Raw genomic sequence first — 15,821 nt, forward strand, 5'->3', positions numbered from 1 at the left:
TATATTTTCTACACAACACGTTATGCAATTTGTCACAAAAATCACATTTTATAGATCATTTTGTTTGATATTTACATGCATATTATCCCTGTTCTCGCTCGCAGAAGAAACATTTATATATATAATAAATAAGATTGAATAGGTAATAAATAAGAAACCTTTCTTGTGATGTCAGAAACAGAATTAACTGAAAAGACGAAAAGAGTTAGTATGTCAGGAAAGCTATTGATGTACATCGTTACGCAAGTGTAAACACGTAGGAGATTACCTCTAACGTAAATCCCTCTACACTTTGAATGAGCAACACAACTTGTAATCCCATAGAACAGACTGCTCAGATTTTTAAGATCGCACTTGCACCAACGAGGTCGTTTCCAACCACGTGATACAAACTTCCGTTTCGAATCGACGAATGCCACGCACCACAGCAAAAACTGATTATTAGACTGTGTATCATTAAAATTAAGATTCTTGTCTTCTACATATGTACATAATTTAAAGAAATTATGAAAATATTTATTATCTTTAATTATATCGCTTTGTATCTCTGGTTTTGGAAAGCGCACAATCAACCGCGGGAGTTTTGGTTTTTTTTTTCGTCTTAAAGGGAAATAATTGTTGAGATGGTAACCACACAGAGTTATAGACCATAGAATTGTTTACTTGACCACGACGAGCGCACTTTTTTCTCTCGATCTCTCTCGAGCGGGGAAGGGAAAGGAAGTTGGGGGTGTCCGATGAGCGTTTCTTAAAAACGTTCTTATAGTTTCTAAAGATTTTAAAATTAAAAATGCCAAGAAGCAAAAATAATTTATCAGTGGTGATTAGAAGCCAGCAGAATAATACAATTATTTATGATTGTATGAATATCTGGATCACACAATTATTGTTTGTCTTACATTATTTGTTTCGCTCTCGTTCGCTTTCTTTCTTATAAGCACACAGACATACAACGAACGTCATATTTTCATTGAAATACAATCATACAACAATATGACAAACAGCATGTAGAAAAGACTGTTCAAAAAAGCTTTTTCTTTATTCTATGTATAAATGTACAAAATAAAAAATAACTATCATATTGTACATATCTACAAAAAGTCATAGCGTTAACCGTAAGAATTAAAGAGTTAAAGTACACCGGTTCTATAACCATGTACTCGTAAGTTTTAATGATCGAAGGAACACAGCACCATAGCTGTAAGGAGATATAAAATATTTAGTTTGCGTAGACACATTTGACTTTTGAATTCATTTTGTTGCAAAACCGTTTCTTCTCTGTGATTCTCCGATACGTGTGGATAATGTGGAAGACAGAATAAAAACTACAGCAAAGTTAGTGACAGCGTTTATAAATAAACAATTCTTTCACAGGACAGATGGATGCTTTAGGATAAGAATAATAAAAAAAAAAACACAAGCCAACGAAGTACTTCAGCCGGCAAAAGTTATGGAATGAAAACAATAACATAGACTATATTTTTGTCATCATCAATGACATCGTTTCTCTGTTATCAGCTGTCAAGCAACAACAATATTCAGTTAATGGCAGGGTATGAACTTTTCTAGTAAACATTATGTTTATACTCGTCTAACATTTGCGCAGGCACGCACGAACACTCACACATCACATACAAGCAGACATTGAATGATTGGTAGTTTTAATTGTTGCCTTTTATCTTCTCTTCTCTACCTACATAATTGTATATCTGCTCAATAATGTCACAAAAACATTGTCATCTGTACTATGTCTGAAAGTGTGACGAAGCTTTAACTTCTTGGAAACTCTACCAAGCACTCTAGTATATAGTATACACATCACCACAACACGTAACTGTAATAACAGCCAAAGCAACTGCGGGGAAAGCACAGCATTTGTATAGTAATGACTCTTTTTACTCAGCTCTAATCTTCTAAATACCACCACTCAACACTTTTAAGGTGTCTCACGCCAAAAAGTTTGTCATTTATTTACATGAGGAAACACTCGTCTTTGGCAGACTTGAGTTTGTAAATAACTGTTAAGCCATGATGGATTGAGAGCTGCGCAAACAAGTACATTTTTTAAAACCTCGCCATTATATTCATATAACAAATTTTTTTCTTAGGTGCAAACAAGTACAAACATAATAAATATACAAAAATTCTATGAAGTAGAAATGCAACTCGCCTTGTATGTACATATCAAAGCTGACATATACACCTGTAACTGCCGTACACTGAGGGGCGCCGGAAGATGATTATTTTAGATTGAAAGCAACTGAAATCTGTCTCTACCCTCCCCCTCTTCTCTTATACATGCCTAGCCTTCTAACCCTCATGTAACCATTATATCGTTTCTCAAACCTCATCTTGGCATCTTTACCTGAACAAACACATATTCCATTTTGTAAACATAATTTTAGCATGCATAGGACAGGAGAGCAAGCAACCATTACAAAAATATCCAGAGGTTGTTGGTTTTTTTAAGGATGTTTAGAAAAAATGTTTACATGGGTGAATCAACAATGTTAACCGTCGGTGTGCGAAACAAACCAGAGAAGCACCGGCCAGTAAACGATCTTCATGCCTGACGTACTCTCCAGTCAAAGACACGTGCTGTTGGCCATCCTGTCAGTGTCTCGGCATAGGACGAGCGGACAGGGTAGAGCTGCTGTAGCCATGGTTCTGTTTTACAGTAATAATAATGAACCTACATCATCATCATCAATTTATACATTCTTTCGTTTGTTCATTTATCCATTCATCCATTTATCCTTCAGTGATATCATGGTTCAGGGTAAATAGGAGACGTGAACAGCGCATGGACTCCGTTAAACAGTTCAAGAAGCTGTTAAGCTGCTTGCAAATACTAAAGTCAATCAAACAGATGCTTTTTCAGCTGATGTGATGTAAAAATAATGTCTAATAATATTTAGAAAATAACAGCCAGTTTGGATTTAAGTTAGGGGTGCCCAATCTACGGCCCGCTCATTTTAACCAGACACAACACCATTTCATTTTTAATTTCAAAATTCTTGCAAAACCTAGAAAAGGATGGGCATTTTTTTCAAACTGAGGAGAAAGAAAAATTTTAAAAAAAACTTCCTTTCGTCCGGCCCACCATATAGTAGCTTACTCTCAATACTTTATACACAAACAGTTGCCTGTATTACTTACAAGTGTCCCGCCCACTTGATAGGCAGCATAGTACTTCTTCTTGGCATCTTGCGAACGAGGCAGAGGGAGGGTCTCGGCGTGCACGTAGTCATCCATCATCTAGTTGACATCAGACAGAGCTTGCAGCTTACAACAGGACTAGCCATCATAATTATTCTCTCAGAGATTTGAACTCAAAGTAGGAAGTGAAGTTTACAGACAAACCAATGAAACGATTTGAAGGTTTAGAAACTTTTGTGTTTTTCAGATTTGGGCTGCGGGGAAGAGAGACTTTAATCCCAGAAAAATTAAAGGTACTAGAGGATGGCTCACATTTTAGCTTATTTACAGAGGATATTGGCAGGAGCCTCACTAGTTGGTCATTCGTGTTCAATCTCTTGATGAACATTAGGGATGATAAAACGTTTGTCAAGCTATGAGCAGTTGAGCTGTCCTTCAGGCTTTAAGCTCTTGGCTCCTGGCTATTTACATATTCATCCACATTATGCACCTGGTACCCTGGCTACTTACATATTCATCGACATATCTGACGGGTTCGGACACGTAGCTCCAGCGACGCATGTCACGTGGGGGCATCTCGTAGGGTCGCGGTCCCTCCATCCACACTCGGGGCAGCTTGACCACACTGGTGTCTAGACTGCCCACACCCACAGTGCTGCTGCGGCTAGACTTCCTGCACAAAGCGCACCTGTTGGTACAAGAGAGGGAAGAGAACTCTACTTCCACATCTCAGCATGCTATTAATCTCTTGTTTCCGTGAGTGAGTGAGCGCGTGCATAGCAGGTGATGTAACAAGCACTCACATACAGTCTTTACCTGTCTTTGCTGCACGAAGTACAAAAGCAGAATACGCAGAGAATCACCGTTAGTATAATGAGACAACCAATGACGCTGCAGCAGATGATCAGAACGTCTGAAAACAAAACAAGTCCCATGATCAGAAGGTATAAAAACATAAAATATCGCAGGATTAGAATGTCTGAAAGCACGTCACGTGATCAGCAGGTCTGAAAACAACATCAACAACAAAAATAGCATGACACGTGATCAGCACATATATCTATCTCTAGTCCTGGTGATGGTGAACATCATCTTGAAGCAAATTGTTTCTGCTGTAAAATAACTCACCTTTCCCATTCACTCCGCAGGTGCTGCCTAAATACCAGTCTGGACATCTGCAAACGACACTACAAACGACATTGCAAAAAGACATATCTATACAGATGCCCAAGCACGTCTTAGTGCTATGCAACCACAACAGCGAAAGTCCACTTCGGGGGTAGCTACCACGACGTTCACACAGCCAACACAATGGACATACTCGTGTCAGTGTCTAACACTATGTCCTTACAGTGAGCACTAGGCTTACAGCTTACACTCCCAACCTACACATGGCGGCCTCTAAGCTTTAACATGGACAATCCACATTTTTTTTGTTGCAAGATACCCCTACCTGCATTTTGTGCTTCCTGTTCCGTCTCTTTGACACGTGCCGTTGTTTTCGCAGCCACAGGATTCTAGAACCCCAAAAAGGATAAATTTTTTTAAATCCCTATAGTACTCGTTTTCTTTTCTTTTTTTTTTTCTTTCTTTTTTTTTTTTTATTGGATGAACTGATCGATTTACTTGTTACGTGAATAAAACTTAAAAACTCCTGCACTTACATTTCACGTAAATGAAAACTGACTGGTTGTATTATGGTATCCTTATGCATTCACATAAAATATTTGCTTTACTGATAGACAACTGGTTAACAGGCTGATTGGCTAAAACATATATTGATCTGTCGACCAATTTATTAATATTGTCTACAATATATAACATTGTCATTTACTAAATCTGCTTTATCCCAAAGTGCTGTATCTTTCCTTTTTTGCAAGAAACGTAACCAGCTTAGGATAGAGTTAGCATCCCTTTGAACATAGACAGATATCCCAGAATAGTCACAAGGACCAACCAATGCAGGTCTCTCCTGGTGTGATGCTGACCGCAGGCGACACATCATCAAACCCCGCGCGGCACGCGCACTGGAAGGACGCCAGACTGTGAAAGCAGTCAGCATTGGCGGCACAGTAGTTGTGATTCTTGTCCACACAATGGCTGAACTCTGGGATGAAAACAAAAAGACAGAAGATAAGATAAACTATCTGTACACGTGCAGTTTACAGTGAAGAACATTCCAATTGTGCGAGTGTAGTGCTTTCTCTCTCATCTGTGGACACACCACGGAACTCATTTCAGTGCCATCACGCAATGCCATGCTTGGTCCCTGTACTCGATTACTTCTCATTTACAGTTGGATATATGTGCATACTTATAATATGCAATGTCCAGGAGCCATAGTTATGAAGCGAGGGTAAGGCGTTGCCTGGAAGTGTCTTGTTTCCCAAGTCTCCGGGGTAAAACAACACCTGCGGGGTCTGGACATCGCTTTATAACTTCGGAAATAATTGTCCTCGCTTCATAGCTACGGCCCCTGGATGAAACACTTCAGCCACCCTGTACTTTAAAAAACTATATGTCTGTTGCAGAAAATGTGTTTCTATACGCATTAATTACAACGAAATTTATTTACAGGATGAGTGTTTCGATATGCACGACTTCGACAAAATTAACAAAGGTTTGAGCTAGATGAGACCACCCGTATTATATCAACCTATCTTTGACAACTTTTTATTTAAGTCGCTGGTAGACATAACTCAGAGGTTTCTGACCCATGATTGGCTGAAGGAAGGTGGCCATGGTGCCGTTGTTGCCGAGCACTAGACTGGTGTCGGTGATCTTGATGAGGGAATCAGTCGTGTCGACGTAGGCTGCGTCCACAATGCCTTTGTTGTAGGCGGCCATCAAGTCTTCTCGTTTAGGGTTGAACGCTGAGGTGACAGCTAGCTCCCACTTCACTGTCACCCGCTTCGTGTTCAGGTTACGGGAAATAGAAGTCACGTATACATCCAGAACACCCCTTGTTCCTTGCGATATAAGTGCTTTCATAACCTGAAAGTAAACTCATGAATGAAAGGCAATTTCTTCACAACTTATCTTTCAAGCATATTCACCCACCCACACCTCACTTATCCCAAGCATGTATTTATTACTTGACTAGTTGCCGCGTACTGCTGGTCACGAAACTTTCTGAGCATATAGTGTATCTGAGCATAATCAAATAATATTACCTTTTTAATGACAATATTATAAAAAAATCTTGACTGGCCTTTTCGCCTAATCATTGATTCTTCCAGTACTAAGACGTGTGCTTACCACTTGACGAACAGCGTTGGCCAAATTCTTGAAATCTTGCCCATTTTTGTCCAAGAGTTTCTCAGAGAACCTGTCAACAAAGCTGATCTCTCCTTGGAAAAATTGTGCCGCTGAAAGCAAATAAATAAGTTTTAATTTACATATATATTGTCTGCTTTGTAATGGCTTTCTTCGTGCTCCTCTTCTGTGGGTTAGACTTGTTGTTGTTGTTGTTGTTGTTGTTGTTGTTGTTGTTGTTGTTGTTGTTGTTACAAAAGTTACAAATTGGTCTAAATTACACATCTACATTAAAGATGGTTCTTCTCTTTACAAGTAAAGCTTGGCTGGACAAGAACACTGATGGATAGAGCAGAACTTACCAACGCAATTTCCTGTGTCCGGTTGCCTCAGATAGCCGTTCAAACACCCGCAGTATCCAGGTTCTAGGCACCTCTCGAAGCCAGACACCTGGCAGCCGCTGTTGGAAATGACGTCACAGGGAACTGGCGCCGCCTGCAGGACTGGCGACACGCTGTTGGCACCGCTGCGCGCGTCTGGCATGACGTCATTGGCCTGCAGGGCGTCCTGACGAAGGGCGAAGCTTGTCACAACCTCCACGTCCTCGCGCGTGGCAGATTCAAAGAGAACATCTTCAGGGACGTCGAAGGGGCTCTTTGTTCTCTCGAGGTCATCGCGCAGGGTCACCTGGCCGGCCGTTCCTGAAAGTAAGCATGCCGCTGTCAAAGATGAGCGGCTGGTGTTCGTGTCAACACATCCTCGACAACACTCGTGATTGTGGTTGCATCAAACGAGCTGTGATCTCTGGAGAAAACATGCCGAAGCATCCAAACTCCTTACCTGGACTAATCTCACCTGTCTTGAGTGACGTAAATGTGGATTTATCTTATTCGCAGGAGAAATCAATTTTCATCTTTGTGAAAAATCGGAGTCGTATGGTTATGTCACGTAGGATTGTCAACATACCTAATTCCCATAATCTAAGCAAATAATGTCCTCCTTTATGCGGGATACAGCCTTCAAACATTGACACGAGAGTCATGTCGCCAAGGCAGGTAAAGCAAACGGTTGAGCTGCGAGTGCAAGTGCAAGTGCCATGTAGTTAGGTGCACTCAGCTTATGTATCATCTGAGAGCACACCTCTTTGTGGACACAAGGGAAAGTTGTGATTCTTGAAGGTTTGCGTGTCTCCAAAACGGAAGGGCGCCGTTTGCTTTCACTTTGGGAACTGGTATCGTGTAAGGAATGAACCACATGATCATTTTTAAAAAAAGCCCATTACTGTCAGCAAGTTTAACATAAGCAATATTCTTTGTCGCGTTGTAGAGAGTCATTGCCATGTTCAAGTCAGCTATTAATACATGTACTTTACAATCATACTTCCTGTCTTAACAATTCTTTTTATATAAGGGTTTGTCATTATAAAGACAGACTTGTGGGTCCGCAATTACCTTCCCTAATGGCGGGGATCTCTGGAATAGAACGAAAGGATGTTGATGTTAATAAAACAAAAACAAAATTACTGAAGTCATCGATTGATTAAATAAAAAGACCGTGTGCAGAAATATTGCCCCGAAAATGGACGTAGCTTGTCTCTGCTCCATTTCCGCTTTAGGAAATCCTCACATGGTCGCCATATGAAGCTGTTTGCAATTGCTGTTATGTACACGCCCCACATGTCGCGCACAAACAATGTTGCTATGTACACAACTCCAATGGCAGCCACAAACAATGGAAGATCAATGAGACGCCTGCTGTAAATGTTTGGAGTGGGAAAACAGCGTTCTTGAAGAGATTCTGAGATTTTTAAGAGAAGTTTAGTGAGAGTTCACTACAAGCTCACTTCCGGCATACCAAAGGATTGGTGAAAATATCAAGTCGGTTGTTTGTTGCAGTTTTTGTGCCCGACTTTAAAGCCGCCAAGCGGAAGTGAACAACCACGTGTTTATTTAAATCTTCGATGCTTTAGGCTCACTGAAGTTATTTCGAGCTTTGGTGAGAGCGTTAATAAATGCCAAGCCCTGACATGGAATTTGCAAGAGAAGGAACAGGAGTAAGTTTCGAAGTACCGCCAAGAGTGACATGGAATTAGTACACAGGAAGATCGGAGGATCCAAAGGAAAAGAAGACAGAGTCTTTTGTGGTATGGACTTCGACAAGAGAAATGTCCAAAGCTGAACATGTATGCTAAAATGTTTGTTTGGGGTTTTTTGAAAGTCAAATTAATTACCTTAAATCAGCATTTTAAACAAGCGACTCAGATAGTTCAACCAATGCATGAGAGAAATGTTCACTGGAAAGGGGTGCGTTAAATAACAATAACAACATTTGTGTAGGTCGTTTCATCTCAAATGGCTTTTTACAAAAAATAAAAAAACAAAATATAAATGGAAGAATGAGGATGTGATCGTCTTGTGTAGTAAAAGGGTATTGGATGCTTCGGTGAATGTCGGGTAGCAAAGTAGGTGTTAGTTCCGGGTAGTAATGTCGGGATGGTGGAGTCCGTGTAGCTAAGAGGATTGTTGGAAAATATTTATGAACTTTTGTTCTTTTTCTTAACCTAACACCTTTCTTCCTTTTTTTTTTCTTTTGTTCTTTCTTTCAACTTGCTTCATGGACATGAAAACGTTAAATAGGTCATTAGCCTTAAACTGTTGCCAATGGTTTTCTGAAGGAAAACATCGTCCACAGAAATGCCAGGCTGGCCTGTAGGGTGGTAACGAGCATGCCATACAATGACACTGGGTGCTCCACAGTCTCGGCGTTTGAAGGCCTGAAGGCTCGTCTGTTTGTTTGCTGTTGATCGTGCTAGAAGCGAGTCGCCCATCGCCGCTCTGTTTTGCACATGCGCGGGAATCTTCCAAGACGGCGTGGCGCGGTGTTAGCGCAGGAAGCCGCGACTTGTGGGCGTGATCCTCCGTTTGATACACACGGAACAGCGCGTAACCTAATGAAAGCACCTGCCGTTAAAATACCACTAGCGCCACCTGGCGGATATGAAGTAGGGGTTGCGGGCAGCAGCCGGCCAGGAACATGTAAGCAGGCATCAGACGTGCTGATACACTTTTCTCTTTGCTTGTCTTGTTCACCTGACACACAAACACACACACTGCCTGTCACCTCTCCCCACCCTTTATTTTCCCGTTTTCTCGGCACCACCTTAAAATCAATCACTAGTTAAACCTGAAGCTAGACTAAATCCACAAAAAAGCGAAAGCAAAAAGAAAAAAAAATCTCCCCGTTTTCTTTCCTGTTGCAATATTCCGTCTGTCTGCTTCCCCTTCCACGAGCCCCTCCCCAATACCTCCGTGTCCCACTCAGTGATGTCACAAACATTCTCGAAGTGGAGGTCCTCGACGTCTGTAACGATCTGTGCATTCTTTTGTGGTCGGGGCTGAATTCTTTCTCCCTCGGTGGTCATCAGCATAACTGGTCCCTTAGGACCAAAAGGCTTCGAACCACCAGTGAACTCACGTCAGGTCTGACCTCTCCTTTTTAACATCGACTAGCGCTGGCCTCTTAAACTTCTTGTCTTTCTCCATCACAAGGCAAGAGGTCCGAAGGATGCAGTTTTTAAAGTCCGTTACACTGTGTAGATGTAGTGTACAAAAAAACTTAGAAGTTCGTTTAATTTACCGTGTGTGCCGGGCTCAGATTTCACGAAGCTTACAGCAACTGTTGTTGCTGGCACGGAGCAACAACAAACCAACCTAAAGCAATTTTGGCAAGTGTCATTGGGAATGGGGGTAACTTCCTTTCCTGACATTTTTGCTGTCGTCGTTCCCTGTCGTGACCGTTGAAACATATTTATGTTTAAAAGATGGAATTTAACCACTGCAAACTTCAGACTTTCCCTGTATCTGAACCAGATCCACACACGTCAGTTCCGAAGTCGCTCAAACTGATTCTTGACCGAACGGCCCTGTGTTTACTTTTTGCACCGTTCGTTTGTCAGTCTGGCCCCAGAATATCTACAGTTCTCATTCAGCAACTTACAATTTCTTCCGAAAGTTCATCCATCAAGGTAAAGTCATACAAGGGGTACGTTTATGCTGTAATGACAACAACCAACATGAGACCTGAGAATGTATTTTCATCGGGCGCATCCATATTGAAACAGGCGTCAACGATCTGTCCTGGCTGTGTACATGTTTGATGTCTCGCACCTTCCGAGCGCAAGTAGTTTACTCCATAATATTTCGGAAGATTGATGTCTATAACCCGATAGTTTAAACAGTAAAATTATTGTTGACACTAATGGATGTTTAGTTGATTTTTCACTACTGATGAATGGAGGCAGCGAGTGAGTGAAAGAACTGATCTTCAACACTTCCCAATGTCCTCCATACCTCAGTCGATCTATTTTTTGAGGCATCACTCTCACTTTCTTTCCATACCTCGCTTCCTAGGCACGCACTTAGTCCCTCCCAAAGACTTCAATAATCTTTGTGGTCCTTCCGCCTTCTGACAGACCGTCACGTACTTTAGCGACTCCTTTACAAAAGAGCGTACATCGTGCGCTTCTCGTGCCTCCTGCCTCTTTTTTTCAGTTAAAAAGACACACCCACGAGAAAAAAACAAACAAACAAAAAAGACACAGGCACAAGAAGACCACGAGACACGCTCTTTTCTAAATCTCACGACCCACGATTTACCGATTTTCCAGAATGTTTTTGTTATGTCACACTTACATTTGTTTTATGTAACACAACAGAAAACTGTTACAAAGTAGTGTTTTGAGTGTCGAAAGCCAGAAGCTACAAAAAGTTGGCCGGCTTGTGAATGATACAGAAAGCCTAATTTATGAGTATATTTCAGAAATCACCTATATCCTGTTAAAAATGCATGTTGTTAAAAAACTCTGCAAGTATGTGTCTCTTGATTATCAAAAGGTAGACAACAACAGGTGGGGTAGGACACGAGAGGATTTTCCTTATACACATGTTTAGATAATTAATTTTTTCTTAGGTTTTGTAGATTTGCAGTTACAAAAAAATATTCCTTTGAGTAAAAGAGAAGTCTTTTAAATACTTGTATTTTTTGTATACTTTAAAATAGTTCAATTCAATATATGAGGTTAATGTGGTACACGCGTAAACAAAGGGTTAAATTCTTAAATGTTTTATGGAATTCTAACATCTACAAAATGCTGTGAAAGTAGGGATTGTTAGTTTACACAGTTTCTAGTCACAAATATAGTATTTTTATGTAGCAAATTTTATCATCTTAAACTAAAAATATATGCTTTTACAATTCTGCGAAAATGCATTTTTAGACAATATTTTCTTCTAGAACCTCCTGTAATAAATAGTTCTTTAGTAAAACATATTGCAACAATATAAATATGCGTTCGTTTAAAATAAACCTAGAACACTGTAAAATCCAAATTGTATGTTTTGCTAAAGCAATGTAGATTATGGTTTCTAGCATACGTGCCTGCCAATAATACTCTTCCTCTTTTTTTCTAAAGCACTGGGAAACCAAAAATAATTCTAAATTTACCAATGCCGAAAACTTTTGACCTCAGCAACCTATATATTCAACTAGTTTTCTCCTGAGCAGCAAATTCACTTACCTGTTAGAAGAACGCAGCCAAAAACTGCCAGGTAAAAATGCATGTTGTGAATCATTAGACACAGAGGTGGAGATGTCGGCAGTTCCCTGTCGGTGGTCAGGCAAGTCACGGCCTGCTACCTGTCCTTCGTGACAATTGCTTTTTCTCACGAAGATTCGACCAGGACTTCACCTGTAGTGCCCTCAGCCTCAGTCGTGAGCAATGAATCAACTTCCTATCAGAGGCGACAGCTGGAAGAGGGTAGGGGGCTACTCCTGCTTGAGTTTGACCTCAACTTTTTTTCTGCCAATGTGATCTGAGGCTTCAGGTAATATTCTACACTCTTGTCAAATGTGACTCCTTTGCTACACACCTCCCACCAAAATAAATAAATAAAAATTATTCAGAGTAAGACTGGAAGATGCGTGTATTATCACCGTGAGCGGGCTAAGATCCATTGGCTAACTTCATACATACAAACGTATCCACGTATGCAGACCAAGAGGGTAGAAGGGGAAGATGAGAGATTGGACTGCTGAAGTCTGGGTCTAGGATTCTGTTCGAGCCTGTGACTGTAGGTGTACACCGCAGGCCAGACGAGAAGGAAGTTGACCTGTGACCGCTCCCGCTGCATCTACCACTCTCAGCAGCCCGGGACAGGCTTGGCCCGTTCGGGGCGACTGTTTGCTAATGTGACGAGGGAGTCTAGCATCCTGCTTGAGTAAACACGGAGAGGGCTTTTTTTCTTTTTCTCTTTCCCTTACTTCTTCTTTGTGAAGCCTGCTTCGCCATTTTTGGGGAGAGGTGGGCTCACAACTTCGCTCTCGTCAAAGCTCGAGACACACACAGAACTGCATGTTGTCAACCTCGCCATTAGTCCTGATCCTTCTAGGAAAGTCAACAACTTAAAGGTTATCAATAACAATGATGACAACGATGAAAATGATGTATTTATCTCTTATTTGTAAACAAATACGACAAGAAGACGTACGAACACGCGCGCACGCACGCACAGGCACACAAAGAGGGACAGAGTGGTGAGCTGTATTTAATGTCATCAAGGTAACACACACACACGGTATTCTGGTCACGACCCCATCGGGCAACACTTACAAATGGGGCAAAGCATGGTATTAGCACAGCTACACAGAACACTAAGCCATCTCCATCAGCAACTGCCATCAACCAGCAAAACTACGAGCAATAACTTGTAGTCAACACGGATGAGATGTGTCACCTACAGAAAGACATCACACAGCTAGCATCCTAGTATCTTTTCAAAGGTCTCGGAGAAAAAAAAATGATCTCGACAAAGCAAGAGCTATTTTAGAGGGAGGATGGCGATTGGGTGGTTGGTTGCGTGGTTTCTTTTTTAAATTTCTATCCCTTTTTAATGAGCGAACATATGTATTTCTAATGATATAAGACTGGGTTCCTGAGTCCCTATGTGATAAATCCAGTTTCTTGATTAGTGGCTTAGTTTTGTCGCGAATCGTGCTCATTATGTCAGAATTACAAAATTACATTATCATGAAGTCAAGGAGGGAGGAGAGATAGAGGTTCGTTGTATCCAAACGTAAGCCCAAGTTTCAGTTTTAGTGTCAATGGACCACAGCATTGTCTGGATGTGAAAGGTACCACAACAAGAAAGGACGGAAAGAAACAGTTGGAGAAAACGAGGACGAACTTCCAAAGCTAACGAGCCTTTGTTTAAGGAGCTGTCCAACTTGGTCCATCTGCCAAATGGCGGTGGCATTATGCCCAGTGGCGTTTGCTGAAGGGATATGCATGTGCACCGTCTCACTCTCTCAGAAAAAAATTGTATTTAGGAAAGTTCAGAGGTTAGCCATGTCCTGCTGCACCTTCGTTATCACGTCCAGCCAGATGGCCTTGTGGTTACCACCATTAGTGTTGAAAGATGTTAAGTCTGTTACAGAAACCGATATGATACAGGTGGACAAGATCTTATTCTGATGATACCGGTTGGGGACAGGGGGATATGCGATTTGTTGTTTTACGCCAGTCTTCACTATCTTGGAGACAGGCCACCGGACCACCCTGATGATATAGGTACACAAGATGCTTAGTCTGATACAGGTAGCTGTTCTGGCGGCTTTCCTTCCTTGTATTTTTTATTCGTCTTTCTGGCCAAAGGGTTGCCATTTCCTCAATCTGACGGATGAGTAGACTAACCATCTACTCGTGCGAGTTCCTGTGTGTGTGAAGCACAGAAAGAGAAAGTGAGAATAGTACAGAGTTTTATGTGCAAGCAAGTCTCTTGTACCACGGATCGGCGGCTAATTTCTGGCAGTTACTTCTTGTAATCAGCAAAGTTCACGAAGACCTTTCAACACGACCTTGGGAAACAAGGGCACTGTACTGCTGCAGTTTGGTTGGCCGAGGTCGCCTTAGTCGCCCAAATCTTCCTTGGCCTCTAGTAATCTTTTTTTTCTTCTAACCTTTCGTGTTTATTCAAAGGACCGTCAGACTCCACGAAAGCTCTCTCTCACACACACGGTGCTTGTATTTACACACGTGCACTATTATTGTGGCTTATCCTTCCGTATAATAATGAAGGCATGTTATAATATTTTCTGGGGATAAACACACACACACATCAAACGGGTGAGAAAAGTAAGAGATGAGATTAAAAAAAGTTGCTGGACAGAACATGATCGTTTTTTTTAAATCGTGGCTTTGCTTTAAACACGCATGCACGCACGCACACACAGAAGCACATGCGTAACTTCCACGCACACTGCCTGTCTCAGTGCCTACAGACACATCCAGCCCTTCTCTGTGCGGGAGTTCTTGATGCCTGGTGAATGTGCTCTGGACCACTCATTTGGAAGGCAACAGGCAAACGCAAATCCTAGACAGCAAACACTAGCAAATCTGTCACACTGCATGCCCCTTGTGCCTCCAGGTAGGCTCTCTCCTCTTGACACCTGTCCCTATACGTAAACTTGGCGCAGTTCCTGCTCTGTTGCTCGGTTCTTGCTCGCTGGTACGCAGTCTGTCGCTTTACCAGTGATGTGACACATCTGACATTTCTTTGGGGTGAGGAGGTCTACATACCGAGGGGGGTGTGTGTGTTGGTGGGTGGGTATGACGTAGCATCAAGACACAAGGACACTTTTACACCCTTACAGTGGATGTAGCTGTGGCCCGGAACTGCGATTTGAGAACAAAGTTTGAGACATGAGTCCAAATCTGATCAGAGGTGGATACTCAGTTCTCCGTCAAATATTCTCGTTTGACGCTTTTTTTTTAATGAAAGCTGTGTTCGTTACAATTTTGGAGTGTTTTAATCAGTGTCCTTCCGAAAAAAAAATTAGTTTGTCTTACGCCTGACTTCCGACATATATTATCGTTCCAGTCGGTACGTGCACCTCTTGAAGAAACTTCGCAGTTCCAACGTCAGCTCGAGCTAGGCCTTTTAACATGGTCGTTTAGTATGGTCACCTCCACGTCAAAAACAAGGCAAGGCTGGCCAGATTCATCCACCAGGCAAATAATATTTTTGGTACACCACTTTCTGACTTGCGCTTTCATGCGGTCAAAAAGATGACATCCCATCAGACAGCACACACCCTCTCCACTCCAGCTTTCAGCTGTTACCCTGGGCAGGCGCTACAAAGTGCCACGTGAGCGTAAAATGCCTATACCTAACCTGATGTCCTTCGTGCCAGCAGCCATCACCATCCCAAATAAAAAGCACAAGGACTCGTAGGCCTATGTTGTCCTGTATTACCTGGCATTTTTCTCAGGGTAGCTAACGCGTGTGGTGTAGGTGTTAAATATCGTTCTACGGGTGTATAAGTTTATATATATACTATATGTTATGCTTGTA

General features: G+C 41.7%; 2 protein-coding genes across 3 annotated transcripts in view; both read right to left on the bottom strand.

Annotated features, from left to right (window-relative positions):
* LOC112573649 (lipoxygenase homology domain-containing protein 1-like) overlaps window positions 1-380 on the bottom strand; it is a 46,240-nt gene extending 45,860 nt beyond the window's left edge. Inside the window, 1 exon segment of the mRNA XM_025254210.1 lies at window positions 269-380. The gene's annotated coding sequence lies outside the window, so the exon portion shown is untranslated.
* A 641-nt stretch (window positions 381-1,021) lies between these two features.
* On the bottom strand, window positions 1,022-12,989 carry LOC112574551 (mucin-13-like). 2 transcript variants are annotated; one of them, XM_025255707.1, is made up of 11 exons: window positions 11,990-12,989; window positions 6,777-7,115; window positions 6,418-6,527; window positions 5,874-6,153; window positions 5,117-5,266; window positions 4,613-4,676; window positions 4,288-4,334; window positions 3,976-4,072; window positions 3,670-3,832; window positions 3,160-3,258; window positions 1,022-2,667 (listed from the first exon to the last, which is right to left on the bottom strand). In XM_025255707.1, the coding sequence occupies exons 1-11, from the start codon at window positions 12,042-12,044 to the stop codon at window positions 2,614-2,616; spliced, it is 1,458 nt and encodes a 485-aa protein (XP_025111492.1). In that variant the 5' UTR covers window positions 12,045-12,989; the 3' UTR covers window positions 1,022-2,613. The 2 variants fall into 2 exon arrangements, with proteins under 2 accessions (XP_025111492.1, XP_025111491.1); XM_025255706.1 differs by having other exon boundaries at window positions 3,670-3,847.
* Between the last annotated feature and the right edge of the window lie 2,832 nt (window positions 12,990-15,821).

Source organism: Pomacea canaliculata, linkage group LG10 (genome assembly GCF_003073045.1).
Source record: "Pomacea canaliculata isolate SZHN2017 linkage group LG10, ASM307304v1, whole genome shotgun sequence".
In the NCBI taxonomy this organism is placed as follows: Eukaryota; Metazoa; Mollusca; class Gastropoda; order Architaenioglossa; family Ampullariidae; genus Pomacea; species Pomacea canaliculata.